Source organism: Sceloporus undulatus, chromosome 6 (assembly GCF_019175285.1).
Source record: "Sceloporus undulatus isolate JIND9_A2432 ecotype Alabama chromosome 6, SceUnd_v1.1, whole genome shotgun sequence".
NCBI classification, from domain to species: Eukaryota; Metazoa; Chordata; class Lepidosauria; order Squamata; family Phrynosomatidae; genus Sceloporus; species Sceloporus undulatus.
The window spans coordinates 78,635,472-78,661,914 of record NC_056527.1 but is presented as its reverse complement, the minus strand read 5'-3'; the positions used below and the strand labels follow the sequence as shown (position 1 = coordinate 78,661,914).

Sequence of the window (26,443 nt, the reverse complement as noted above, 5' to 3'; positions counted from 1 at the left end):
GGTTGCCATAAGTTGGCAATCACTTTAAGGCACACAACAACAGTGGAAACCAGTAGGAAGATAGGAAAACCACTTTACAGATGGATTGATTGATCCAAGGATGTCTTGACCCAGCCCTCAGTTTTCAAGACCTGAGTTGAGGTGTTGATGACTGGGACTCGTGGAGATCTCCTAGTCATAGGGTTGCTATAGGTAAAAACAACAGAAACATTTCTTGGTTCAATTGCTAGTAAAGTTGACAGTGATGCTTCACTTTCTACAATGTTCACATTTATTGAAGCACAACCATATTTCATCCAGTTTCAAAATCAGTTTGCAAATGGCCTTTTAAAAAGACCCACAAAAATGGATCTTCATGCAGTTCCCACCCAAGCCTTAAGTGTCGCCATGAGTGAGAAACTACTTGAAGGCACACAACAATAAATTGAGTAGTCTCAATTTAATTTAAAGGAGGATTTGCAACAGGAGTTATGGTCAAGACTGTAGCTACTTTAATTCCTTATTCCATTACGACTTATGTTGGGTGGAGGAGTGAAGGATATGGAACAGGTCTTCTTTCATGCATTACTTACATGAAGGAGGAACTATTGCTCAAGATTAGGGTTCCAAGATCTGAAAAAACTTGTGTGCATACATTGGTCATCATGCCGTTGATGCACTGCATGAGTGCTTGCCCTTTTTCCTGGGTCACACAGCCTTGGGAAGGAAGAGCAGACAATCTGTCTGTTCTGACTGGCCTATTTATCCATTGTCTACTTTCCTTCCCTCTTACAACACTCATGGCCTTTTGTCTCTTGATGCCAAGTCCTACACTGATGCTGGCATAGTTCACCAACAAGGATTCTAGGCATGACTGGCCCACTTCACATATGTGGCCCATTCAGCTACTTTCTACCTGTCTTGGCTCTTCATAGATGTATGTGAAGGGGATCTCATTCCCTCCACCATTGTACAGATGAAACCAAGGCATGCATGGTCCAGCAACATCATAGAATCATAAAGTTGGAAGAGACTCCAAAAGCCATACAGTCCAACCCCCTGCCATGCAGGAAGACGGAATCAAAGCACCTCCAACAAGGGCCATCCAGCCTCTGCTTAAAAACCTCCAAAGAAGGAGGTTCCACAATTCTCCAAGGGAGTGTATTCCACTTTTGAGGTTCTTCCTAATGTTGATGTGGAATCTCTTTTCCTGTACAGTTGGCCCTTGGTATCTGCAGGGGATCTGTTCTGGACCCCTATCCCTGCAGATGTCAGACTCCACGGATGTTCAAGTTCCGCTGTCTCCAGTGATGACATGTGCACCACCATTAGAGACAATGGGACTCGTCCCTAATGGGTGGCTTCAATATGCACGTGCCACCACTGGGAACAGTAAAGGCTGTCCCTAATGGCGCTGGAGCTGCGTGCACATGCAGCCATTAGGGACAACACAGGCTTGCCATCCGCAGATAGTTGAATCCTTGGGTGGTAAGTCCATGGATATGGAGGGCCAACTGTAGTTTGAATCCAGTGTTTTGGGTCCTATTCTCTAGAGCTGAAGAAAACAAGCTTGCTCCATCTTCAAAATGACATCCCTTCTCTTCTTCAGGCTAAACATACCCATCTCCTTGACCATCGAAGTGTGGTCAAGATGGTGAACATAATTCATGCATTTACATTCAGTGATGATCCAGTAATTGATTCAGTGAGGTCTATTCTAGTTCCAACAGAAATCTGATCATCATCTGTCAGATGTTGAACTAATACCTTCCACTCTGCTTTCAGACATGCATGAGGAGTTTGGGGTGAGATATTAATCAAATTATTGCCTTGCCACATTCTCGAAATTTAAGGGGATTTCACACAATACTGTCCTCTATTATCTTGTGAGGTTGGATTTGTGGGTACAGTACATGTAACAGGGCTTCTTCCTCTGTGGTAGCACCCTGACTGTGCAACTCCCTGCCTAAGAAAGTTAGGCTGCCTGTCCCCATCTTTTTTAGCCTTCCAGCGGACTGTTCCACATGGCATTCAGTGATTTAAATTTCTGTTTTAACTGTTTTAAAACCGGATTCTATTATTGGTTTTAGACTATAGTAAGCCCTCTGTATCCATTGATTCTTTATCCGTGGATTCAAGCATTCATGGCTTGTAAATACTTTTTTAAAATTATAAAGAACCCTTGATTTTGCCATTTTATAGAAGGGACATTATTTTACTGTCCATTGTTTTTAATGGGACTTGAGTATCCACTGGGGATACCTGAAACCAAACCCCAGCAGAGAACAAGGGCTCAGTGTACTTTGAGGAGTTTTTAAAGGTTATTTTAATGTGTTTTTAACGTGTTGCTATCTCTGTATTGTTTCAATTGGTTTTTCTTTGTACATTGCCTTTGTACATTGCTAGTAAACTTCCTTTGTATTTCCACTGCTTCTTCTGTCTTCTTTAACCATAGAAAATTTATTAATGAGGAAAAGATGGAACAGCTGCTCAATGTCTTTTAGTGCCAGCTTGAAGAGATTTCTGTCTGAAAATGTTTCATGCCTTTGCGAGTTGGTATGAACTATTTATCCTACACATTTCAGTGACTGTGGACAGTCCTGGAGCCCACTGCCACATACTTGCTCTCGAATTGCACCTTTCTCCTTCACAGTCCCTGTTAGTTCCAGTGCTATTGTCAAAAGACTGTTCAGAGAATATTTATGTAGAGGAAAGTATAGGGTGGGCTCCTCATTCTTATCTAAGGGAATCCTGTCTTTCCTGTTTGTTTGAAGGTGGGAATCTGAGGCAAAGGACACTGGAGAGGCAAATGCTTGAAATTTTATCCACTCAGTGCAAATGTTTGAAGAACTGGGCAGTAAAGTTGCTTAGATCTGTATGAATCTGGTTAGACCAGGAATGGCAGAGGTTTTACCTTACAAAAGAAGAAATGGGTTTGTTAAACTCACATTTTCCTCTATGTTCCTTTTTATAAAGGCATCCTTTAGCATTGTCCTTTGATAGTCTCTTGGTTGTCCTCTTTGCCTGTGACACATTTTTATTGTCATTTGCCACTAACAACTTTAACCTATGGCAATCCCATGTATAAGAGACTTCCAAGATCATCAACCGACTTGGTCTGCATCTGCACTGCATAAATAATCCAGTTTGACACCACTTTAACTGCCCTGGCTCAGTGCTATGGAATTCTGAGAAGTGTACTTTGCAGAGCTCTGGTGCCACAACAAACTATAGTTCCCAGAATTTCATAGCACTGAGCCATGGCAGATAAAGTCGTGTCAAACTGGATTATTTCTGCAATGCGGATGCAGCCCTACCCAGGTCTTGCAGACTCAGGACTATGGTTTTATTTTGCCTTTATACTGATAGTGCGCACTTGTAGTCTTAGTAGCCCACTGGACTAAAGGTTAGAGCTTAGAAATGTTCTTTTTTTGGACTAAAACTCAGTCATTTTTTACTTACAAAAGTCTAAAATGCAATCTTCTGCTATCAAATCATTAAGATTTTCTCCCAATTGCAAAGTACATAGTATGGAAAAAAGATTCCAAACACTCCGTCCCACTGTATATATATATAAAGTTACAAACCTATGCCGCAATACTAAAATCATGTATTTGAAAGGAAGGTATGTGGAAATCAATAGGCTTACTTCAAAATATGTAGGTGAATAGTGGGAAGATGCCAGCCACAGATGCCGGCGAAACGTCAGGAATAAACTCTTCTAGTTTGTAGTATCCAATAACATGATTTATATGAAAGTTTAGATCTGCCCGCATCTTAGTTAAATAAAATAATACAGTGCTCTATATTATTATTTTATTTTTATTCCATCATCTACAGAGGGAGACATAGAAATGTAGATCTCTGCCCTGAGCACTTTACAATGTGAAGACCAACAGGGAGATAGACAAGAAAAGGAAGAGGAGATGCAAATATAAATGGGAGCAAAGATAAATGTGCAAATAATAGCATTGTCCAACTAATGCATGTTAATAATCAAGCAGAAAAGTTCAAAACTTACTGGAAAGTTGTGTTTGCCTTACTCTTTCTTTGTAGAATTCTTCTGCAAAAGGAAATTTCCAGCAGCTTTGCCCTTTCTTCCAGGGTCCAAAGACAGGGGGAACTCTATGTGTGTTCAATGACTTTTTGCCTCCTCCCACTGGCCATTACATCATTCTGGTTTTTTAGGTGACATCCAGAATTGCCACCCACCACCAACGTCTCCCCTCCCATCTCCCCTCTTGTTCTCCTTCTTCTTACAGCATTTCATATTGTGCCTTCTGAATGAAATGGACTTTTTTTCATTCAGCCTGCATGAACCCAGCATGCTAGATTTACATTCAGCATAATGTATCAGGTTTCTTTTCCCAGACATGAGATCACAACTGAAGACTTTTTCCAGCACTCTTTCGTATTTTGTGCTGCTAATTTAATTCGGTTTCCATTAAGGAGATTGGGCTGTAACTTTATCAAGGCTTCCTTGTCTCTTGGATAAGACAAAATTGTTCTAAAACTGGAAGCATGGGATGGTGCCATTCTGCTCCACTGTTCATTGCAGGTGTTTAAAGAAAGCCAAGGAAAAGTGTAATGTGTTCTGAGTGTGTGTGCGCACGTGCGCACATACACACACACAACCATACTGATAGCTTTATGAAAACAGTGGTTTTCACTTTATTCACTGAAGCAAAGAAAGAAGCCAAGTTTTATATGATTTTCCCCATTTAAACCTTAAAGGCCTACCTCCTTGGGATGAGGTAGAAATTTGAGTTGCATTTTAATTAACACTTCATAGATGCGCGCCATAACATTGTTTGGTTTTTCATGCTTCTCCACATTTTGAAAGCTAGTCCTCTGTTGCCATGTAATGTAAAAAAATGTTTACATTGGGGACAATAGTAGACCCAAAGGCATGCGCTGGGGAAATGCTCAAAAATGATATGATGGGTGGGTGGGAACTGCATGAGTATCCATTTTTGTGGGTCTTATTAAAAGACCATTTGCAAACCTATTTAGAAACTGGATTAAAAAGGGCTGTATTTGAACAATCGTGAACATTAAAGAAAGTAAAACATAACTGTCCACTCCACTTTACTAGCAACTGGCCCAAGAAATGTTTGTCCTTAGTTGCCATCAAGTCAACTTTTTTGACTTATGACAGCCCTATGAAAGGGAGACCTCCTGAGCCCCAGTCATCAACATCTCAACTCCTGAAGATTGAAGGCTGGGCCTTCTTTGATTCAATCAATCAATCAATCAATCAATTTACAATGTCATTTGTCTCTTTTTCTACTGCTTTCTAATCTGTTGTTATGTGCCTTCAAGTCATTTCTGATTTATGGCAACCTCAAGGTGAAACTATCACGGGGTTTTCCTGGAAAGATTTGCTCAGAGTGTTGGACTAGGACACTGGGGGACCAAGGTTCAGATCCTGGCTCAACCTTGTAAACCCACTGGGTGACCTTGGACAAATTACACTCTCTCAGCCTCAGAGGATGGCAATGAAAAACCTTTCTGATGAAACTTGCCAAGAAAACCGCATCGTAGCTTTGCCTTAGGGTTGCTTTAAGTCAGAAATGACTTGAAGGCACACAACAAGAGCAAACTGGTGAATTCAGCCAGTTGTCCAAGAGCAGTTGTAAGAGGTCTGCTACTTCTTCTTCATCGTAAACAATGGATTCCTCCCAAACTGCAGTGCCATGAAATTTCCCCCCTTCTTCTAACTTTTCTAGACTAAACAGAGCAGTTGCTGTGTCTCAAGTGGACAGACACAATAGCGTTCTTAAATCCATATTATTGATATAGTAATTTATGGCCTATAACAATGTCAGTCAGAGAACACATTTGAGTTAGATTGGACCAGAGCTGATAGATGACTGAGAACAGAAAGTGGCAGAGTAACACTGATGCAATCTACTAATAGAGTGCTGTGGAAGTGAGTGTCATTGTGCTGGAATGAAGTGAGCATCAATGCGGAAATCAGACCAAATGAATCCCACAAAATATAATGGCTCACAGACAAGAGCATAGCAATGTTTTCAGTTCTGCGATGGCTGTTGTGCTTTCTCCCCTGCATTCCTGTGATTTGCAAAAATTTAGGGGCAGTGCTGGAGACTTTCATTTTCTTTGAATTAGAGAGTTCTGGCAATAGCACTCTTGTCCTATTTCCGCTTTGTACAAACACAGGGACAGACTATTAAAAGGAAATAGGTCCTCTTTTGGCAAGCAACAAATCTGCTGATGTGGCATTAGAGATGTTATATTTATTCATATATGTATTTATTTCATTTGAATGCCGCCTTTCTCCCAGAAAGGACCCATAGAGTCAAAAAACGTAAACCACCAAGTCAAAAGTCATAGTCGTAATCCATAGAATCATAGGATGGACCGTTCTAGGAATTTATAGTCTCCTTTGTATCTTTGTGACATCCTCAACTACCTTGAAGTGAAAATTACAAGCCTAATGCTATGAAAAGGCGCTTTTTTTTTTTTTGCCACAAAGAACATGAATAAGACAGAAGGAAATTGTTGTGTGCCTTCAAGTTATTTCTGACTTCTGACTTATTTGCAACTCAGGTAGGTAATAACTTTCATGGGATCATAGAGTTGTAAAAGACTACTAAGACCATGCAGTCCAACATCTTCTTCTTCTGTGCCTTCAAGTCGTTTCCGACTTTTGGTATCCCTAAGACAAACCTATCCTGGGGTTTCTTTGGCAAGATTTGTTCAGAAGAGGTTTGCCATTGCCTTCCGCTGAGGCTGAGATCCTGTGACTTGGTCAAGATCACCCAATGGGTTTTTCTTGAGAGTATTCCTTTCCACTCCTGCGACAGGTGGTTATCTCACTACTTAAGTTGTATATTTATACAGTCCCTTGGTGAAAGCTGCTATACTGTTCCAAACAGTTTGAGTGTGCTGCTATGTTGGCATAGGCATCTTATTTATAAGTCTAGAACCTTCAGTATGATTTATTTTGAGAGCCAGTTAACTCAGCTGTGGGGAGAAGGGAGGAAGGGGCAAGATCTTCCCTTGCCCAGAGGGTTAGGCAAAAGCCAACTGCTGCAATCTCTCCTAGCTTGTCCATTCTTCCTTATGAGTAACTTTTGCGACTCTAGAGACCCGGATTCAAAATCCAAGCACTCCCAAGAGATGGTCATCATATGAAGAGCAGGCTTAGACTTAAAAGACGGAGTGAAGATAGGAGGAAAAAATATCAACAGTCTAAGATATACAGATGACTCAGTATTACTAGCACAAAACATCATGGACTTGGAACAATTACTGAGGGAGGTTGAGAAAGAAAGTGCAAAGGCAAGCTTCTTGCTGCACATAAAGATTACTACAGAGGACCTACATAAATTCAACCTAGACAATTATGAAATCAAAATAGTTAAAGATTTCTTGTACCTTGCATCAAGAATTGAGCAGAACAGAGACTGTATTCAAGAGATAAAAAGAAGACTAGGAATGGGAAGGACAGCCATGAAAGAGTAGAAAAGAATAAAGGGTAAAGATATACAGCTGAACATTAAACATTAGAATCATCCAAGCCATTATATTCCCCATCACCGTGTACAGATGTGAAAGCTGTACGGTGAAGAAAGTGGATAAAAAGAAAATCAACTCATTTGAAATGTGGTGCTGGAGAAGTGTGCTGAGGATACCATGGACAGCCAAAAAGGCATACAGATGGGTCCTTGAACAGATCAAGGCTGAAATACCCATAGAAGCCAAGATGATCAGATTGAAGCTGTCATACTTTGGTCACATCATCTAATGATTAATTAGAAAAGACAATAATGCTGGGAAAGGTGGACAGTAGTAGAAAGAGAGGAAGGCTGCACACCAGATGGTTAGACTCAATGAGAGGCATCTTTCTATAAAACTTAAGCAGAGCAGTAGGGGTTTTGGGGATGTTTCATCCACAGGATCCTCATGAGTCAAGGTTGACTCGAGGGCAAGTAACAGCAGCAACAAGCATTGTATTGCAAGTGTCTTAAACTGAAATGCAGGTGTTTTGCCATTGGCAGTTAATACTGTGCGCCCTTGCCTTATGCGGGTATCCGTTCTGGACCCCTCCGCATAAGGCAAATAGAGCGTATGCTCAAGCCCCACTGAAAATAATGAGGCTTGTGCATGCCGGGAGTTCACGCGCCATGGGCGCATGTGTCATTGCAACTTCCATCACGCATAAGCTGAAAGCCACATAAAAGGCACCTGCATATGATGCGAGCATACTGTACTATACAAAGGATAACTAACAAGATAAATGCAGGCCAATTGCAATATATATATATATAGATCTCTTTTCAGCATCTAATACAGTAGAAGCAAATAAGGAATTTTCTCAGTTTCTCGAAAGTAAAGTGTAATATAGTGTTCCATTACTAATGTTGCTGTTTTGATCAACTTCAAAACCCCAGAAAGCAAGCCACGTCAATTCTATTTCTGCTCTATTTCTTATGAGGTAAGTCTCTACAAAAAGACATATACACACATAAGGGATCCCAAAGTACAAATTAGCAGTCCTATCATTCTTTTTGTTACACAGTTGTAAGCAAAGTATCACGCATGCACTCACCAGTGTTCGGCAATGCTGCTCTCCATGGGGCACGTGTCGTAGATTAGTTCCAGACTATTTCAAAATGAGGATAATTTATGGTTTCATATATGACACTCTGGAGATCACTGTTGTTTTGTGACGTGTCGTTTTTTAATCCACACAACTCAGGTCAACTTCTCAGTGCCTCTATTGCCCTGGCTGCCAAACCAGGTTACTTTCTAAAGCAGCACTTGACTGTCAAATGGTCAGGAGTCCAGCCACACAGATCTGCAATGAAAACCTTGTGTTCGCTTGCAGTTTCCTGACAGAAAACAGGAAAGGAAGGTGGGGGGGACAGGGATGGTTTCACGGAATAAACCGGTCAAGAATATCCTCATATAAACTTGCCTCTGATGTGGGGGCGGAGGGGGCAGAAGCTGATCCACAAGCTTCAAATTGTCCAGGCAGGTTTAAGAGGAAGTGGGAGAGGGGAGCAGTTTTCTGTTGCGTCAAAGAGCCCAGTGTGCAAATCAGAACAGGGAATAGAGTTGTTAAAACTGGCCAGCCCTGGCTGAAGACAGCTTTTCAATATGCTCTTGGCATTGGCTAATTTCCCTTGGCTGGGAGACAGGCTCTCTCTTTTTTTCTTTTTCCTCTTTTTAAAGGTGAGGAGGGCTGCTGCTTCATGATCTCAATAGAATTCCCATATGAATGCTGCTTGTTAAATGAACAATTAGAGATAAAGTGCTTCGACAGAGATAGCTTCTAGTCTGACACTAATAAATCACGGATCTTCTGTGGTAACCCACAAGCGGAGTTGCAACTGTTTTCCCAAACATAGTGTGAATTTTGTATATGTCCCATGGTCTTCTGTGTACATCAACACTCAGTACTTTGGGGGCTATTTTTATGTACTGTACATACTCTTATACAGTCTAGAACTAGAATATAGAACTTTAGCTTAAAAAATTGACCCCAGAAACCTGAGTCAACTTATCCATGGGTCAATGTAACTACTGTATTTTAACGCATATATATATATATATAGGCAAGAGTTTAATCTGACCTGGAAGCACTGACCCCTTTCTACTCTCTCATCCATCCAGCCTTTAGTATGTGTACAAATATTATGCCTGCTGGAATCTTGTAGGTTCTTTGTTTTGTTTTCCTTTACATCCTTTATTACATGCCCCTAAGTTTTACCCTCGACTTATCCACGGGTCATATCAAAATCCATAATTTGGGCCTCAAAAGTTGTCCTCAGCTTTTATATGTGGTCGACTTACAGTTGAGTATATATGGTATTTCTCTGGCGAACATTCCTCCTAGTTCTGTCATGTTTTTTTCTGTGCTACTGAAGCAAGTCCTTTAGGGGAAAAAAGTGGGCAGAAGATTACTCCACTCTTTACAGATATTGATGTCCTTGGTATTGCCAGTGCTGTCATTAGATGTGCAGGGGATACAGGCCGCACAAGGTGACACCTTGAAAGGGGGTGACATCACTGCTCCTCAAACACTTGCCTTTGGACAGAACCGGTCCGTCCATGGCATTCACCTGTGTCCCTTTAAAGTGCTGAAGAGATGCTATGAGTGGAGTGAGGCTTTGTGGGAGGAGAAAGGAGAGGCCCCCATTTTATAATTTTAAATATTTGAAATTACAAAGACCTGATGACTTTCTCACAGAATCAGCAATAGATTCTGGACCTGTAGAGACGCCATTAATTTGCAATGTAACAAAGACCTGATGGCTTTCTCACACAATTGACAATGGATTCTGGACCGGTAGATGTCTTTAACTTTGGAATTACAAAAACAGCAAATGGATTTAGGACAAGCCCATGGAAGACGGATAGGGAACTTGGCTGAGAACACAGCATTGAGTAGGTAGGAAGCATTGGTAATGAGACCTCCTTTGACTCTTGGTGCAAGAAGATATACAGAGAGCCTAGGGAAAGAAGGAGTGATCAGCACACTCATTCAACTTTTGTCTTGGTGTTACCTGTGTCATTCCATATGTCTTTGGTCTTCATGTCCTGTTCCAAAGGTTATCCGGACTTCTTAAGAACATGTCTGGCCCCAGATATGAAAATATGGAGACCCCAAATATGACAAGAGTGATGCAGGGGATGCAGTGGCTTAGTGGTTAAGATGCCAGTTCTGATGATCGGAAGATCGGTTGGCCGTTTGAGGCCTGAGTGCTGCATGATGGGGTGAGCTCCTGTCACTAGCCCTAGCTTCTGCCAACCTAGCAGTTCAAAAGCATGCAAATGCAAGTACAGTGGTACCTCGGGATACGAAATACCCAGGTTACGAAATTTCCGGGATACGAAAAATCCCCATTGGAAATAATTGTTCCGGGTTACGAATGTTTTTTGGGTTACGAAAAATTTTTTTGGTGCTTTTCGGCGCTTTTTCGCACGAAACGCGGCTTTTCCCCATTAGCGCCTATGGCAATTCGGCTTACGAAGGCTTTTCGGGTTACGAAAGCAGCCGCGGAACGAATTAATTTCGTAACCCGAGGGAGCAGTGTAGATAAATAGGTACCACTTCTCAGTAGGAAGGTAGCAGCGTTCGGTGCAGTCATGCTGGCCACATGATCAGCAGAGCAGTCCTCAAACAATGCTGGCTCTTCGGCTTAGAAATGGAGATGAGCACTGCTCCTAGACCTAGAGTTGGTTACAACTAGACATTCATGTCAAGTGACTTCCTTTACCTTTATGTAGGGTGTATTAAAAGTTGTTTCCTCCTAATTTTGCACTTTTGGGTCAGCTTTGAAACAGTTTTATTCAGGAGAGTCTTACTTACACTGAATGGGATCCAAATTGCATTGTGTTCAATTCCCATTGAAATCAATGGGACTTAACCCACAAATGCCGTAGTAATACCCATGGTGCAACCTAGAAAACCCACCAAACACCCATTACTCAACAGTGCAAGGGAAGATTAACAAAGGGAAGATTAGCAAGCTGCCTATTTAGCTGAGGAACCATTGACGAACTTCAAAATGACCTCAGGGTTCCCCAGAATATGGTTTATTAGAAAGGGCTCTCTTCTCTTCTTCACTTCACTTTAGAAAACAATGAAACAGGAAATTAAAAACATCGGGCATACTTCAACTTCCAAGAGTGTGCTTTGATATAATGGTGATCAGGAAGTAATAAATATTCAACTTTTATATAATACACTGCAAGCGATCTAAGAACTTTGTATAAAGTAGGGCAGGAATGAGGAGAGGAATGAGTCTTCATTCAAGAAATCTAGTTGCAATGAAAATGACAGAAACCATTTTTATGTTTCCAAAAGTAATGAATATATTGTGTGTAAGGTAGCAAATTTAAACAACCTCAGTTGAAAGGCAAGTGCATCTGTGTCCAATGTGCAATCCCAGTTGATAATATAGCAAAACAGGACGTCCACAAACTACCACAAGTCCACTGAATTCATATAAGCAACCTTAGATGGCAACCTTAGTTTAGCAGTCCTAAACGCTTACCTTGCAAAAAGCACCAACATTGGAGGTAACTAATTTCTTAAAAGTGTAATTTGTAAGTACTGGTAATCCCTTTCCCTAACAGCAATGTATTGCAATTACATTGCATTGCATTACATTACAATTTTAGCTCAACTATAACTTTTAATTACCTTTCTAGTTACAGGAATATGGCCTCACCCTGTGAGTGGTTCACCTTAGGGTTGTCATAAGCCAGAAATGCCTTGATGGCACATCGCAATGAAGATCTTGGTCATTTCAATACTGACTTTCTGAAACACCTCCAGAGATGGAAGCAGGGTTGTTTTTAAGGTAATTCTGCAGTGTTCATCATTGATTGATATGCATATATGAGTTTGCATAGGATATATTTATCATTTCAGAAATAATATTTTTGTGCCTGACGATGTGGAATGACTACATGGGGATGCGGCGCAACTGCAGCCCCCCAGATGGACCTCAGCTCCAATGAGTGCTATTGGCTATGCTGGCTGGGGCTGATGGGAGTTGTTGTGTGTCAAAACCACCTGAAGGGTCACAGTTGCCTACCTGGGAACACATCATATTTCAAAGTGTTTAATGTAATCAATGAGGAATGAATGAAAACGAGAGAAGCTGCTGAAAACAGAGCCATCGTGATGTAGTGGTCCATGCGAACACCTCCCAACAAACAAACGCAGATGTGAAATTGGCAGTGTGCTGGTTGAATTTGGTCCCAAATGTCCTACAATGAAAGTTGGCCATGATGTAAACCCACTTGGGTAAGTCACATACTCTCAGCCTCATGGCAATGGCAAGTTCCCCTGGAGAAACCTGGCAAGAAAATCCCAAGATTGGTTCGCCGTATGGTCAGAAATGAATGGAGGTAGAGTTGCCATAATTGTCCACTAAAACCCGGGACAGAATGTAGGACAAAATCTAGACCAAACTGTAGGACAACTGTCCTGCAGTTCTCCTACAGTTTGGTCTAGATTTTGTCCTACATTTTGTCCCGGGTTTTAGTGGACAATTATGGCAACCTGGAGGGCACACAACAAGAACAACAACCCTGCTACTGTTGTGAACAGTGAACATCTACTGACTCAAGTTTCCCTGAATAAGCCCTTGTATGTAGCCATACTGAAGAAATAAAGCTGTTTGACACCACTTTAACTGTGGAATAGTGGGGTTTGTAGTTTGGTGAAGTATTCATCCTGGTCTTTCATGTCAAACAACTTTCTTTCTGCAGCGTGGCAATACTCCCATCAAGTTAACACAAAAAAGTCAGGGTCAGGTCTACCTTATTTTATTTTAGGAAACATATTCAGGGGTAGCTGCGTTGGCCACATTGTTGTTCTTGTGTGCCTCCAAGGCCTTTCCGACTTATGGCAACCCTATCATGGGTCTTCTTGACCAGATTTGTTCTGAGGGGGGTTGCCATTGCCTTCCCCTGAGGCTGAGAGAGTGTGACTACTTGCCCAAAGTCACCCAGTGGGTCTCATGGCCGAGCTGGGAATCAAACCCTGGTCTCTAGAGTCACAGTCCAACGCTCACACCACTAGGCCACACGGGGCCACACTGGCTTTCATGGGCCATGATGTAACAAGCCACAATAACTTCCCAGAGCCACAAAACAGTGATACTTTTATGAGGCCAAACAAAATGCATAAAATACATGTTGCAAGCTATTGAAGCTCCATTGGCATCTTCATCAGGCAAAGGTTCTTTTTCTTCTCCTGTATGATTTTTAACACCTTTGCCTGATTTATTATTGCTAATTATTTATTTATTTCATATTAAAACACTTTTGCCTGATTTATTATTTCTATTTATTTATTTCATATTAAAACACTTTTGCCTGATTTATTTATTTATTTCATTCTAAAACACTTTTGTCCTATTTATTATATTTATTTATTTAGTTCATTTTAATACCTTTGCCTGATTCATTAATTCTATTTATTTATGTATTTATTTCATTTTAAAACACCTTTGCTTTATTTATTTATTTATTTATTTATAAGACATTTGCCTGATTTATTATTTGTATTTATTATTTGTATTTTATTTCATTTTAAAAACCTTTGTCTGGTTTATTGTTTCTATTTATTTATTTCATTTTATTTCATTTCTACGCCGCCTTTCTCCCAGGAAAGGACCCAAGGCGGCTTACAAGATAAAAACATTTCCAAACACCACAGTAAAAATAATACAACCCCCCTCCACACACACACGCACACAATTAAAACATAAAACAAATTAATAAATGAAATAAAAACATATAAAATAAACTAAACAAAAGCAAAAGTGATGAAGAAGCCAGTGGAGCTTGGAAACCTTGCAGCATGTACTGCCACAACTTGGAAACTATGTCTTTTGGTTGGCCTTATAAAGCTAGCACTGTTTGTTGCAGTGATTCCCAAACTGTGCCCTTTAAGAGATTTCTTGGACTTCATTTCCCAGAAGCCTCAGCCTTGTTGGCCAATAGATTTTGGACTCCTGGGATTCTGGGAGCTGAAGTCCAAAAACATCCCTTATAGAGCAGACCAAATCAGTGGTCTCCAAACAGTGCTCTTTAAGGGATTTTTTTGGACTTCGGCTCCCAGAATCCCAGACTATTGTCCAACAAGGCTGAGGCTTCTGGGAGATGAAGTCCAAAATCTCTTAAAAGGCACACTTTGAGGAGCGCTGGTTTGGTGGCTTTAAGGTTCACGTTAATCGCTCTGGCTTTAACTAAGTTTGTGGCGACTGCCACGAAGGCGCATGCGCAGAGCAGCTCCACAGCACCATTGGACCCCGAAAGCAAAGATGGCGGCGCGGCTGCGTTCAGTCAGGGCCGCGCATGCGCAGATGTCAAAGCACGGCGGTTGTGGCGGCCGCCAAGATGTCCGCCCAGGGCGACTGCGAGTTCTTGGTGAAGCGGGCGAGGGAACTGGTGCCGGTGGACCTGTGGGCGGCCAAGGCCTGGCTCATCACCGCCCGCAGCCTCTACCCGGCCGACTTCAACATCCAGGTCGGTCAGAGAGAGAGAGAGAGAGAGAGAGAGAGAGCGCTCTCTGTGAGGCCACAATAAACTACAATTCCCAGGATTCCCTAGCGCTGAGCTCAATGTTAAGGAATCCTGGGAACTGTAGTTTTGTGAGACATTGAGCCTTCTCTGTCAGAGAGAGAGAGCTCTGGGCAACAATAAACTACAGTTCCCAGGATTCCCTAGCACTGAGCCAGGGCAGTTAAAGGAGGCTCAAACAAAGTGTGTTTTGGACCAACTAGGCACAGACATGGGGCATCATCATACATGACATTATAACAAGCATATACTGTACATTAAAAGTGTAGGGATGTGTTCTTTTTGCTACACAGGACATTTCTAAGCTTTCTATGTACAAGAGTTGTACTATTTGATGTCCTAAGGTACAAAAGATCATTTATAACATTATTTTACACTTATCTTGTATTATTTTTCTCATTTTATTTTACTCTTTGCTCCAAGTCCCCAGAACTGTTTGCACATAATCTAGACATAATCACTGTGAAAACCCTGTGAAGTTCATGGTGTTGCCATAAATCGGGGGTGGTGGTTTGTAGGCATATACATGCATGCACTTTAAAACTATTTAGGGATGTGTCACTTCATTGGTGCATTTTTAAAAATCACCTGTCTCCTTCACCGAAGTGGCAAAACAAAATCTTTTGGTACTGTACCACCCTCCTCCTTACTTTTCCATTGTGTCGATAGTACAAAAGCTGTAGAAATCTATGGAGATAATAGCTTTGTGGGTAGGCTTGCCATAACCCGGCTGCACCCGTGCATTTCCCGATTTTGAGGGTCCCGGGCCCCTCCCGGCACGGGTGCAGCCCAAAAACCGGGACACCCCCCCCCCCCGGTTGCAGCCAAGTTGCTGCGGCCTGCAGGGCCTCGCTGCCCTCCTCCTCCTCCTCGGGGAGGCGGGGAGGAAGAGGAGGACAGCGCGGCCTGTCTGGGGCAGAGGAGGCGCCTCCCCGCGCACCCACACCACCCTCTTCCTCCGCCCCCAGGCTTGGCGCCCGCCCGCAGCATAAAAGAGGCAAAGGCGGACGGAGCCAGTGCCTCTTGCGCAGCCGCGCACCACCCTCAGGAGGAGGAGAGGGAGGAAAAGGAGGAGGGGAAGGAGGTGGTCAGTGAGTGGCCAGAGAGGCCTCAAGGTGGGTTTTTTTTTTGGGGGGGGGTGCTTTTAATGCTAACAAGTCTCCCTTACTTTGACAGTGATAGTGTAGTGGTGATGATGATGATGATGATGAAGATATGAGTGGGTCATCTTGAGAGGCATGCATGCACTGTTTCAGAAGCCGAGAGAGTGTGACTTTCCAAAGTGCCTTTTCTGTGTGGTTTTGGTTCTGAGGCCTGGTCAATGTAAATTGCTGTGATTTTTACAAACTCATGCGCAGTGAAGAAAAACCAAAGCCCCTTGACACACACTTCTAAGAAGTACACTTGGTGCAAGAACGGTGAAACCACCTTGACATGTTCAATATGCATAGCCATGTTAAACCATGCTAAGTGTTAAACCCAAGGGGTTTGGTTATGGAATAAGCCTCTGATGCAAGAGGCCATGTTCAGTAAAGCCATGTGAAATGCCCAAATGTGCTGTCGTGTGTGTTTTGGAATGGAGGTCGGGGGTGTTTTGCCAGAAAGGGAAGTCCATTTCTGCCATCTGTCTAGAAATAATGCCCAAATGTCCTCCATTTTGATCATGCCTAAGAAACAGGCATTTATATTAACATTTTTTAAAAAAAAAAAAATCAATTTTTTCACATGTCCTCCATTAAAAAAAATGTGTCCTACATTAGAAAATTTGTCCTACATTTGTCCTACATTTGTCCCGGTTTGGAGGTCCTGACTTATGGCAACCCTATTTGTGGGTTTTATATGACTTGTGCTCTCTTCTCCTTCTTTTTGCAGTATGAGATGTATTCCATTGAAAGAAACGCAGAACGAACAGCGTCAGCAGGCAGACTGCTTTACGACATGTAAGAGGTTTTTCACAACAGAGGCCTGAGTCCTTTGAATTGAGTCTATTGAGTTGCTGTAATTAAAACAAGTATTTTTATAAGAAAGCGGGAAAGATGAACAACCAGGATCTCACAGGATTGATGACAGGATAAAGGCAGTTAGAGTGGTGAAGATATATAAAATTGTGGTTTGACAAAAGTACAGTCATCTCTGAGAATCTACAGATTCATTATCCATGGACTGGGTCCATACCATCGTTCCCTCCAGGGAGAAAGGCAGCATACAAATGAAATAAAATACAATAAAATTAAATAAATTCAACTATCCAGTGCTTGAAAATATTTTTTTAAAAAGTAACTTCCAAAAAGGAAACCTTGATCTTGCCATTTTGTACAAGGGGCACCATTTTATTATGCCATTGTACATAATGAGGCTTGAGCATTCATGGATTTTGGTATCCATGGAGGATCCTGGACCAAACCGCAGCAGATACCACAGGTCCACTGTAGACAGAGAAAATTTCCTCTCTACTAGAAGTGAGATTGACAGTAGATTCAGCATGGACTAAAGTGAGTTGTCCGTACTGCCAGTAACTGATGCATTATTAATTTAAGATGGGTGAGGGTTAGGGGACTATTAGGTATTATTGTATTTTATCTCTGTTGTAATCCCGCCTCGATCCCCAGGGAGAGGTGGGAAAATATAAATAATAAACTATTATTATTATTATTCAGTTTGCTTTCATAGGGGCCCAAACAGACAGTCCAAAATAAAGCTGCTTCGGGTCACTTTGGAGGTATGCTGTTTAAATGATGCATGCGTCCTAAGAGTCCAAAAGCTGCACAAAAGCCATGCTCCAATTCTAAGGACTGGAGCACAGCTTTTAAGATGCATGTATCATTTAAACAGCATACCTCCAAAGTGACCCGAATCAGCTTTATTTTGGACTGTCTGTTTGGGCCCAAAGAATGTGGTAAGGGATTTCAAATGAGAGTAGGAAAATTGATGACGTAGGACAAGTCTGTTTACAACTAGTATCTACAATAGCTAAAAGGGTCCTCTAGCTTCAAACAATAAGGTGGCCTATTACATTCACAGCCAGCATTTGGGGTTCCTGGAAGCTCTGGTTGGCTATTATTGAAGGAAACCTGCACTCATAAATAAAAGAAACAGGAATAAAATCTTAGAAAACTACCTGGTAAATTTAGATGTTGTGGCTCTTTTCATTATGACATCGCATCATTATAATTTTTCTTTGACATAAAACTGTCTTAACCCATTTCATAGCAAGAAACCCTGATACAAAATAAAACATGAATTGGACATCTCATACTGTTGTTTTAGAGAGTGTTTATACTCTATTAGAAGATGTTCAAATATACGAGTAATTATTGTTGTAAAAGAGGCCTCACATGGCTGGCTCCTTCACTTCAACTATTCTAGTATTGTCAAAGTAGTAGTAATAATAATAATAATAATAATAATAATAATAATAATAATAATAAGGTTAGAGTGCAAAGCCTTAAGTACCAGGACCAAAAGCTTATAATGAGCCCTAGTTTGAACTGATAACCAGTGGAGGGATCTGTGAGGGAGATTTAAAACATGTAAAAAAGATTTAAAACAATTTTAAACAAAATTTAAAAGGGACGTGGTTGCTTAATGGTTAAGACACCAATTCTGACAATTGGAAGATTGGAAGGTTGGCAGTTCGAGGCCCATGTGCCATGTGATGGGGTGAGTTCCTGTCACCAGTCTTAGCTTCTGCCAGCCTAGCTGTTCGAAGGTATTTAAATGAAAGTAGATAAATAGGTACCACTTTGGTAGGAAGGTGACAGTATTTGGTGCAGTCATGCTGGCCACATGACCCACAGAGTCATCTCCGGAAACGTTGGCTCTTTGGCTTAGTAATGGAGAAGAGCACTGCCCCCTTACAGTCGGTTACAACTAGACATTCGTGTCAAGGGGAAACTTTTACCTTTTTAAAACAACTAAAATGGCAACATTCTGGATTAAAATTAGGGGAAGGAGCAGGAAGGCAAACCTGCTAGTAGGCTATTGCAATAGTCCAGTAGTGAAATAGCCAAGGCCTGGACAAACAGATGGGTTGCCTCGATGGTCAAAAACTTAAGGATCCTACAAATGTTCAAAAGATGAAAATTACATACATCTGTAGTTGCCTTGATATAGGGGCATAGGATGAACAATAATCCAGCAGGACTCCAAAGTTCTGGGCAACTGAGATCAGGGTCTGTATCACCCTGTAAACATAGTGGGGGCATACATGTGGAGCTACTGGACAAGTTTATCTTATTTGAACCACTAAATGTATTGATTTTTAACAGAAAGAGTTTTATTGTTCAAAATAAATATGTTTTTCTCCAGTTTAACATATATTGCAATTTGTATGGGCAAACAGACAAAACATTTACTTTTTAAACCATGCTTTTAATGCCAAAATTTCTGTTCTTGACTGGCTCAAACATACATTGTTCCAACTGTCTCTCCCCCCTCTACATTTCAGGTTTGTAAACTTTCCAGATCAACCAGTGGTATGGCGGGAAATTAGTGTTATTACATCGGCATTAAGGAATGATTCACAGGATAAGCAAGCTCAGTTTTTAAGAGGTATGCATTTCTTCTGTTGCATTATTTGCAGACCAGCTAAGCAGTCTGTAGTTTAACAGTATTCAGTACTCAAATGTACCTAAAGTCTTTTCAATAGGAGGAATAGCCTGCTCTTGGTAGGTTTCTTAGCTTGTCCTAACCAACAAATTACTTTTCTCTAGCTTTTTCTAGATAGCTTTCTCTAGAGATAATCCACTGTGTAATCCCTTACATTTGGGGTTGGGAATCATCTGCTATTTCAGATGTTGTCTCATTGTTGTAGCTCTCATCAGACCAAGCCACATAGCCATGAGCACCATTCTCAATCCTGGCCTAGTTCTTCTTTCCCACATTTGTTTGAGTGTCTGTTCCCCACATGTGCTGTCTGCTGAGGCTTGTTGTCATCTCCTTTTTTACCTATATCTCACCTTTGGAAACACTGCTTGACGCATTGTCTTCTCCCCCCCCCCAGGTTTATTTGAGACCCTTCCAGGTAGAATTCAATGTGAAATGTTGCTGAAAGCCACTGAGCAGTGTTTCAATACATTAGAACGGGCAGAAATGTTGCTTCTCCTATTGCGACGTTTCCCTGAGACCGTGGTTCAACATGGGGTAAGAGAGTGAAGAAGAGATTTTCAAATACTTCATCATTTGTTCCTTAAAACGAATTTTATTGTATGCCATGAAATTTATAGAATTACTGTGTATGGGCATGGTACCAAAAACATGATCTTGAAATGAGAAGTAAAAGATTTTATTTGGAGAACTGCATGTATTCCATATCAGAATTATTTAGAAGAGGAAAGCAGTTGCTGGATGCAAAGCAGTGAATCCTGATGCTGAATTGAAAACATTGCGTTTTACCATTTCTGCATCTTCTTTTGCTGTCTTAATTTAAAAGTAGTGATATAAAATTTGCTGATACAGGTATGTGGATAATTGACTGTTTTTAAAAAGTTGTTCCCCTGACTGTTGCAAAACATTATAGTTTAGCTGTAGACAGTAAACATTTGAAGAAGAAAGTCATAAATGAAAAGCAGAAGGAGCAGTTAAATGCCCCAATAAATAAATAAGAAGTTGAGAGAGTAATAAATCAATTTAACGGTTTAAAATCTCCTGGGCCAGATGGGCCAATGGATAACTTTTATAAATAGTTTAAGAAAGAAATAAGTACTCATTTGGTAAAGGTTTTTAATGACGTGTTAGAAAACCAAAATATATGTGAATCCTGAGAAATTGGAAATAATCTCAATATTAAAATCCAATAAGGAAGAGACAAATGTAGAAGGCTACCACACTATAACATTGGCTAACCAAGATTATAAAATTTTTGCTTATTTATATAAGTTTGTAAGAAACTTGGTTTAGGAATGAAATTTGGGGAAAATGGGGGGGGGGGAACTGAAGATAGGTAACTACTATTAGCACTCAATAGAATATTTGAATAAGGAAGGAGAAGTTGGTAAAGGAACAGTATTAAGGAAATTGTAGAATATATACTGGATATAGGACAATTGGTGTTTTATCAGATAAGTTAGGAAAACGGATAGGGATAAATGAAATATTGAAGCTCATAGATAAACAATATTGTCTTCAGTTAAGAAGAGTATATAAGAGTTTGTAGGCAATAATATCTATAAAAGGTTGCCAAAACCCATTCGAAGAAATACTGATGATGGAGCAAGAAAGCATGAGTTAGGTGATAGGATCTACAAGATGTTATTGGATAATCAATATAATCTCATAGAAGATCTATTGGGAATATGGGGAAAGGACAATAAGATTAATAAGAAATAAATCCAACAATGGGTATAAGAAATCAAAAATTTTAAAAATAATAAGATTATTAGGAGAACAACAGATGAAAGTCTGGTTCAGAAGATAGGAAGATGCTATGGAATATCACAAGATCGTATATTAATAAAAATGTATTACCTGCTTCTTGGCACAAGTGTGGGAGCAAAGGAACCTATATTCATATGTGGTAGGAGTGTTGTAAATTGCCTTCTATTTTGGAAAGAAATAGAAATTAATTAAATAATAGGTAAATATGAATTAAATGAAGATATATAACTAGTATTGTTAGGAATATAGGATTACAGGAGGAGGAGAAACATTTAACTAAACAATTAATTATAGCAGCAAAAGCAGTGAGAGCATATGGATTGAAAGACAAAGGAAGGTGGAATTGTAATAGATGGAAGCAAAATATATCAGAGTATATGATGTTTGACTTTATAATGAAAAAAGAGGTTTTATTTTGGTCAATTGAAATAAGAAGTTCGGCTTAGTAATTGGAGAACAATTATTGAGATTGTAGAGGAGAAAAACAGGTCTAGGAATGTAAAGGAAACCATTAAAATGATCTTCCACATGAGAGAAAAAGAAAATTAATAAGGAAAGCACCATTCCTGAGGTGGGGGGGGAGGCAGATGGAGGGGCAGTATATAAAGGAAATATTGTGAATGTGTATGAGGGATTAGTTAATATCTGAATACAGTTTTCAGATAGGATGTGTATACTTGGTTGGTGTGTAAGGTCATATGCTGTATTAATACACTCTCTTTTTTAAAAAAAGAAGGAAGTCATACATTTTCTTCAGTATGTTGTAAACATTCTGGGAAACATCTGGAAGAATTAACTATCAAATTTTAATTGTATTTGTATTTTGTAAAGGTGGGACTTGGGGAAACGCTATTAGAAGCAGAAAGTATTGAAGACCAAGAATCACCTGTCAATTGCTTTAGAAAATTATTTGGTAAGAATGTATTTTTTATCATTATTTTATCATTTTATTGAAAAAGGGAAAGACAGGATATACAGCTGTTTTAATTTCTTGAAAGACTGATGGCACTGTCAGATTCCTTTCCATATCCTTCAAGTGAAAATAGTATGATTTTTCATTTTTATTACAGAAACACTCTTCTCCTCCCACTCCTGCCCCATGTGGTAGTTTGAGTTGTATGGCCATGGCTGAGTCTACCCTACTTGTGTTGAAATGTATGCCCTTTGTAAAAAGGGCACAAGATACAATATATGTAATAGAAACGCAGCATTGGGATTCATATTGCTGGCTGACTCAAACATTCTACAGTCAATGCTGTTGTATTATGGGCTCACATTATCCATGTGCTCACAATCTACCGATTCAACCTACTGTGGATTCAAATGTATGCAATACACAACACTGTTCCAGCACATAGCTTCTACAGGGACATGGCAGTTGATGGCGGTGGCAATGCTTCTCCTTGTTTGTTCACAAACAACTGTGCAGGAGAACCACTGCTGCTGCTGATCACAGGGTGGTGAGCAACTTCCACAAGGATATGGTGAATGATGGTGGTTGCACTCCTGCCTAGTTGTTTGCAAATGAACGAGGAGCACAGGCTCCACTTGTCATGTCTCTATGAGAGCTGCTTGAAGGTGGAAGCAGACCGCTGGTAGATTACTTGGAGGTGGGAAAGGCTAAAGAATGCCTTCCTAGGGATGTGAGTGGCAGCCCAGCCTTTCTTCCACTGCTGTCCTACACCATTTTTAATAGGGACTTGAGTATTTGTGTTTCTTGGTATCCGGGGGCAGGAGGGAGGTGTCCTGGAACCAGTCCCCGGCTGATAGCAAGGGCCCACAGTATTTTTATTCTCTAACCCTATAGGCAGTGGCTATTTTTTTAGTCTGCTAAAATGTGCTACATGCTGGCAAATCTGGAAACATTGGTTTCTAGCCGAGTTTCTTATCTTCCACTGGAAGAAAAGTTGGGGTGCTCTAGATGCTGAAATGTATTCTAAAGGTTCTTAGGTAGCCAACAGCTTCTATTGGGTTTGATGTTGATGGGACAATAGGAGGCTCCAGGGTTTTTTGTTCTGTGACAAAGAATGTGACAAGGAGATGGCTTTGAATTTTTTTAAAATTCTCTATTCTTGAGAAAGAATAGCAGTTCATTAAAATAACTGTACTTATGTCTAAGATAATGATTTGTTGATTCTATACATTTTAACACACAAGTAATTAAAATTGTACATGTTTTCATAAAAAGTAAACTATACATTTAAATGTATATGCTTATACATGTACAAGCTTTTATCCTTTTAGTTAAAAAGGTCTTACTTTTGGGTGAGTCTTATACCAGCCTGCCACTGCGTACTGTCTTTGCTTAGTTCTGTAAGGTTTCCCTTGTTAAATATGGTATGTTGTCAGGCTAACCGGTAAAGCAAATCTGATATTTTTGTGTATTTTGTTATATTTTTTAGTCTGTGATGTCCTTCCCCTGATAATTAACAACCCTGATGTGCGGCTCCCTGCCAATCTGTTATACATGTATCTGAATAAAGCTGCAGAATTTTACATTAATTATGTGACTAGATCTGCACAAACAGAAAACCAATATCAAGGTAAAACTATTGAAGTCTACTATTATTTTTATTAAATTGAGAAAGGAAGACCAGAGGGGTTAACATATTTCAAAATAATATGTATCATCTTGTAAAGGAGAATGGGGTGTTTAGGGCTATCGTTTACTAAAAAGCTCATCTGTAGTTGAAAGCACAATGCAGAAATAATCTGGTTTGAGACCACTTTAAGTGCCCTGGCTCAGTGCTATGAAATCCTTGGAATTGTAGTTTATTGTGACACCAGAGCTCTCTAAGAGAAGGCTAAATGGCTCACAAAACTACAGTTCCTAGAATTACGTAGTATTGAGCCAGGGCAGTTAAAGCTGGCTAACATGGAATTATTTCTGCAGTGTGTTTTGGACCTGTGTTTGTCTATAACAGTTTGATTGTCCCATCTCAGTCCTGTTTCCCACTCTCAAGCACCCTCATTTTGTGATGAGTGTGTCGGTTAATTCTGTTTGATAAAACAATCCTGCTGTGAAGGATATGACCATTACTCCAGAAGGGAAATGATTTAAATAGTTTCATTCTCAAGTAAAATTATTGATCCACGCTCATAACACTTGACAAAGAATGAGAAGGCAATTACCTGGCCCAGAGAGCTTACAGTCTAGAAAACAATAGAAGAGAGACAGCAGAGGAACGAAGGGGGAATTCAGAGAGTAAAGAAAGACAAGAATATACAATTATTACATTTATATAATTACACTTACGTAATACAGAGTATGAGTACTGTGGGTTGTGCTAAAGTCATCACAGAATGTCTGAGAGGCAGTTCTATTTGTAAGAGACAAAAGGGGAGAAGAATGGAACCATTTAAAGGAACTGGAGACACTTAAGCAGTTGAGATTGTAGAATGAGGCAAATGAGGATCATAGACACAAATATTTCAGAATGCGAGTAGAAAGTCAAAAGACGAGGTCCTGAAGGAACTTGAAAGTAAGAATAAGAAGTGTGTGCAGATCCCAGGATATCTGGCTTCATTTGTCCTGATGTGTGGCTATTTTAAACCCATATGGATATATCTGAGCATAATTTTGGCATATTTCCTGTAATATATGCTTATGTACCTGCACATGTGGACATAGACAGATTTGATATATGCAGGGTAAGGAATACTGATGAAGGAAGTGCAGTGGGTTAACTAATTTCTGATGGTGAGTTAAATAAGGGTTGGGCATGTGCTGAGGTTGGAGAGCAATTTCAAGCAGTTCCTAATCTGGTGCGCGGTGCTGCTTTTGCCATTTGTGGCAGCTGACGATGATGATCCAGTAAGTTTGGGTTACCTTAAAAAGCCACTTTTGTCTGTTTTGGACAAAACTAATGATCTGCAGAAATTATTTTGATCCAAATGTGTGTTTTCAGCAGGAATTTGTAAAAATTGGGAGTGGTGGTGATGGTTTTGTTTTGGGGTTTTTGTGCATGATTCCCATCCCTGAAATAAGTTATTGTTTTTTGGTTTTTAGGAACACAGGATACATCTGATCTTGTGTCCCCCAGCAAACGAAGTTCTCAGAAATACATAATAGAAGGATTGACTGAGAAATCCTCTCAGATTACAGATCCTTGGGAAAGGGTCTTCAAGATACTATCCATAGTAGGTGTTAGATGTGAGTGGCAGATGGACATGGCAAGAAGGTTTGATATCATTACTTTTTTAAAAAAAAGATACCCTTAATTAACCAGCCTGATAAACTGGTGCTTGATTGTTCTAGTAATACATGAAACAAGAGAAGCCTAAGGTTTCAACCCAAATTGTTTCTAAGGAGAACTATTTAGAAGTAATCATGCCAACTCAGCTGCACTGACAGGCAGAAACTGATGCACTCTGCATGAGGATTCCCATTCTTTCTCTGTAAAAAGATTAATCAAACCTGTTTAGTGAATCTAGAATGAAAGTCATGAAACTGGATACGCATTTAAAAGAGCCATCGTGGTGTAGTTGTTTGAGTGTTGGACATATGTATTAGTACAGAAAAAGTGTAGTACATAGAACATATTAAAAATCTCTATGGCTGTAGTCTTTTTCAGCATTAAGAATTTATCCCTTACAGATTGTGGCTGACTGCTGTGATCCCAAAATAAATGTGCGTGTACATGCCTTCAAGTCACCTGTCAACTTATGGCAACCCCATGAATTTGATAAGAGTTTTCTAAGGCAAAGAGTACTCAGAGCTGGTTTGCCATTGCCTTCCTCTGAAATATAGCTTACAATGCTTGATATCTTTGGTGGTTCCCCCATCCAAGTATTAATCAGGCCTTGACCCTCCTTAGCTTCCAAGATCAGACAAGAACTGATGTCTTCTGGGTATTTACACTCATTAAATATACTAACAGTAATCTTATGCATTTCCACAAATATGTACTGTTGCATTCAGTAGGATTTATTCCCAGATTGGTGTGTATACAGTTGTAGCCTTAAGGTGGAATGGTTTTAATAATTAATGGACTCTATTTCCTTTCCTTAAATG

The 26,443-nt window shown here is 40.2% G+C and overlaps 2 protein-coding genes across 6 annotated transcripts in view; one reads left to right on the top strand and one right to left on the bottom strand.

Annotated features, from left to right (window-relative positions):
• CSGALNACT1 (chondroitin sulfate N-acetylgalactosaminyltransferase 1) overlaps positions 1-12,284 on the bottom strand; it is a 32,998-nt gene extending 20,714 nt beyond the window's left edge. The window contains exon 1 of one of the 4 annotated variants that reach the window (XM_042477644.1): positions 12,161-12,284. The gene's annotated coding sequence lies outside the window, so the exon portion shown is untranslated. Of the gene's footprint in view, positions 1-4,000; positions 4,126-8,557; positions 8,974-12,160 lie in introns of those variants that run through there. The other 3 variants (XM_042477640.1, XM_042477641.1, XM_042477642.1) reach the window with 3 other exon arrangements.
• A 2,530-nt stretch (positions 12,285-14,814) lies between these two features.
• The window catches only part of INTS10 (integrator complex subunit 10), a 33,086-nt gene continuing 21,457 nt past the window's right edge, over positions 14,815-26,443 (top strand). The window contains exons 1-7 of one of the 2 annotated variants that reach the window (XM_042472149.1): positions 14,815-15,000; positions 16,927-16,994; positions 19,502-19,605; positions 20,057-20,196; positions 22,261-22,342; positions 23,832-23,972; positions 25,439-25,610. In XM_042472149.1, coding sequence (XP_042328083.1) covers positions 14,830-15,000; positions 16,927-16,994; positions 19,502-19,605; positions 20,057-20,196; positions 22,261-22,342; positions 23,832-23,972; positions 25,439-25,610 — 878 coding nt within the window. In that variant the 5' untranslated portion in view covers positions 14,815-14,829. The remainder of the gene's footprint in view (positions 15,001-16,926; positions 16,995-19,501; positions 19,606-20,056; positions 20,197-22,260; positions 22,343-23,831; positions 23,973-25,438; positions 25,611-26,443) is intronic. The other variant, XM_042472150.1, reaches the window with a different exon arrangement.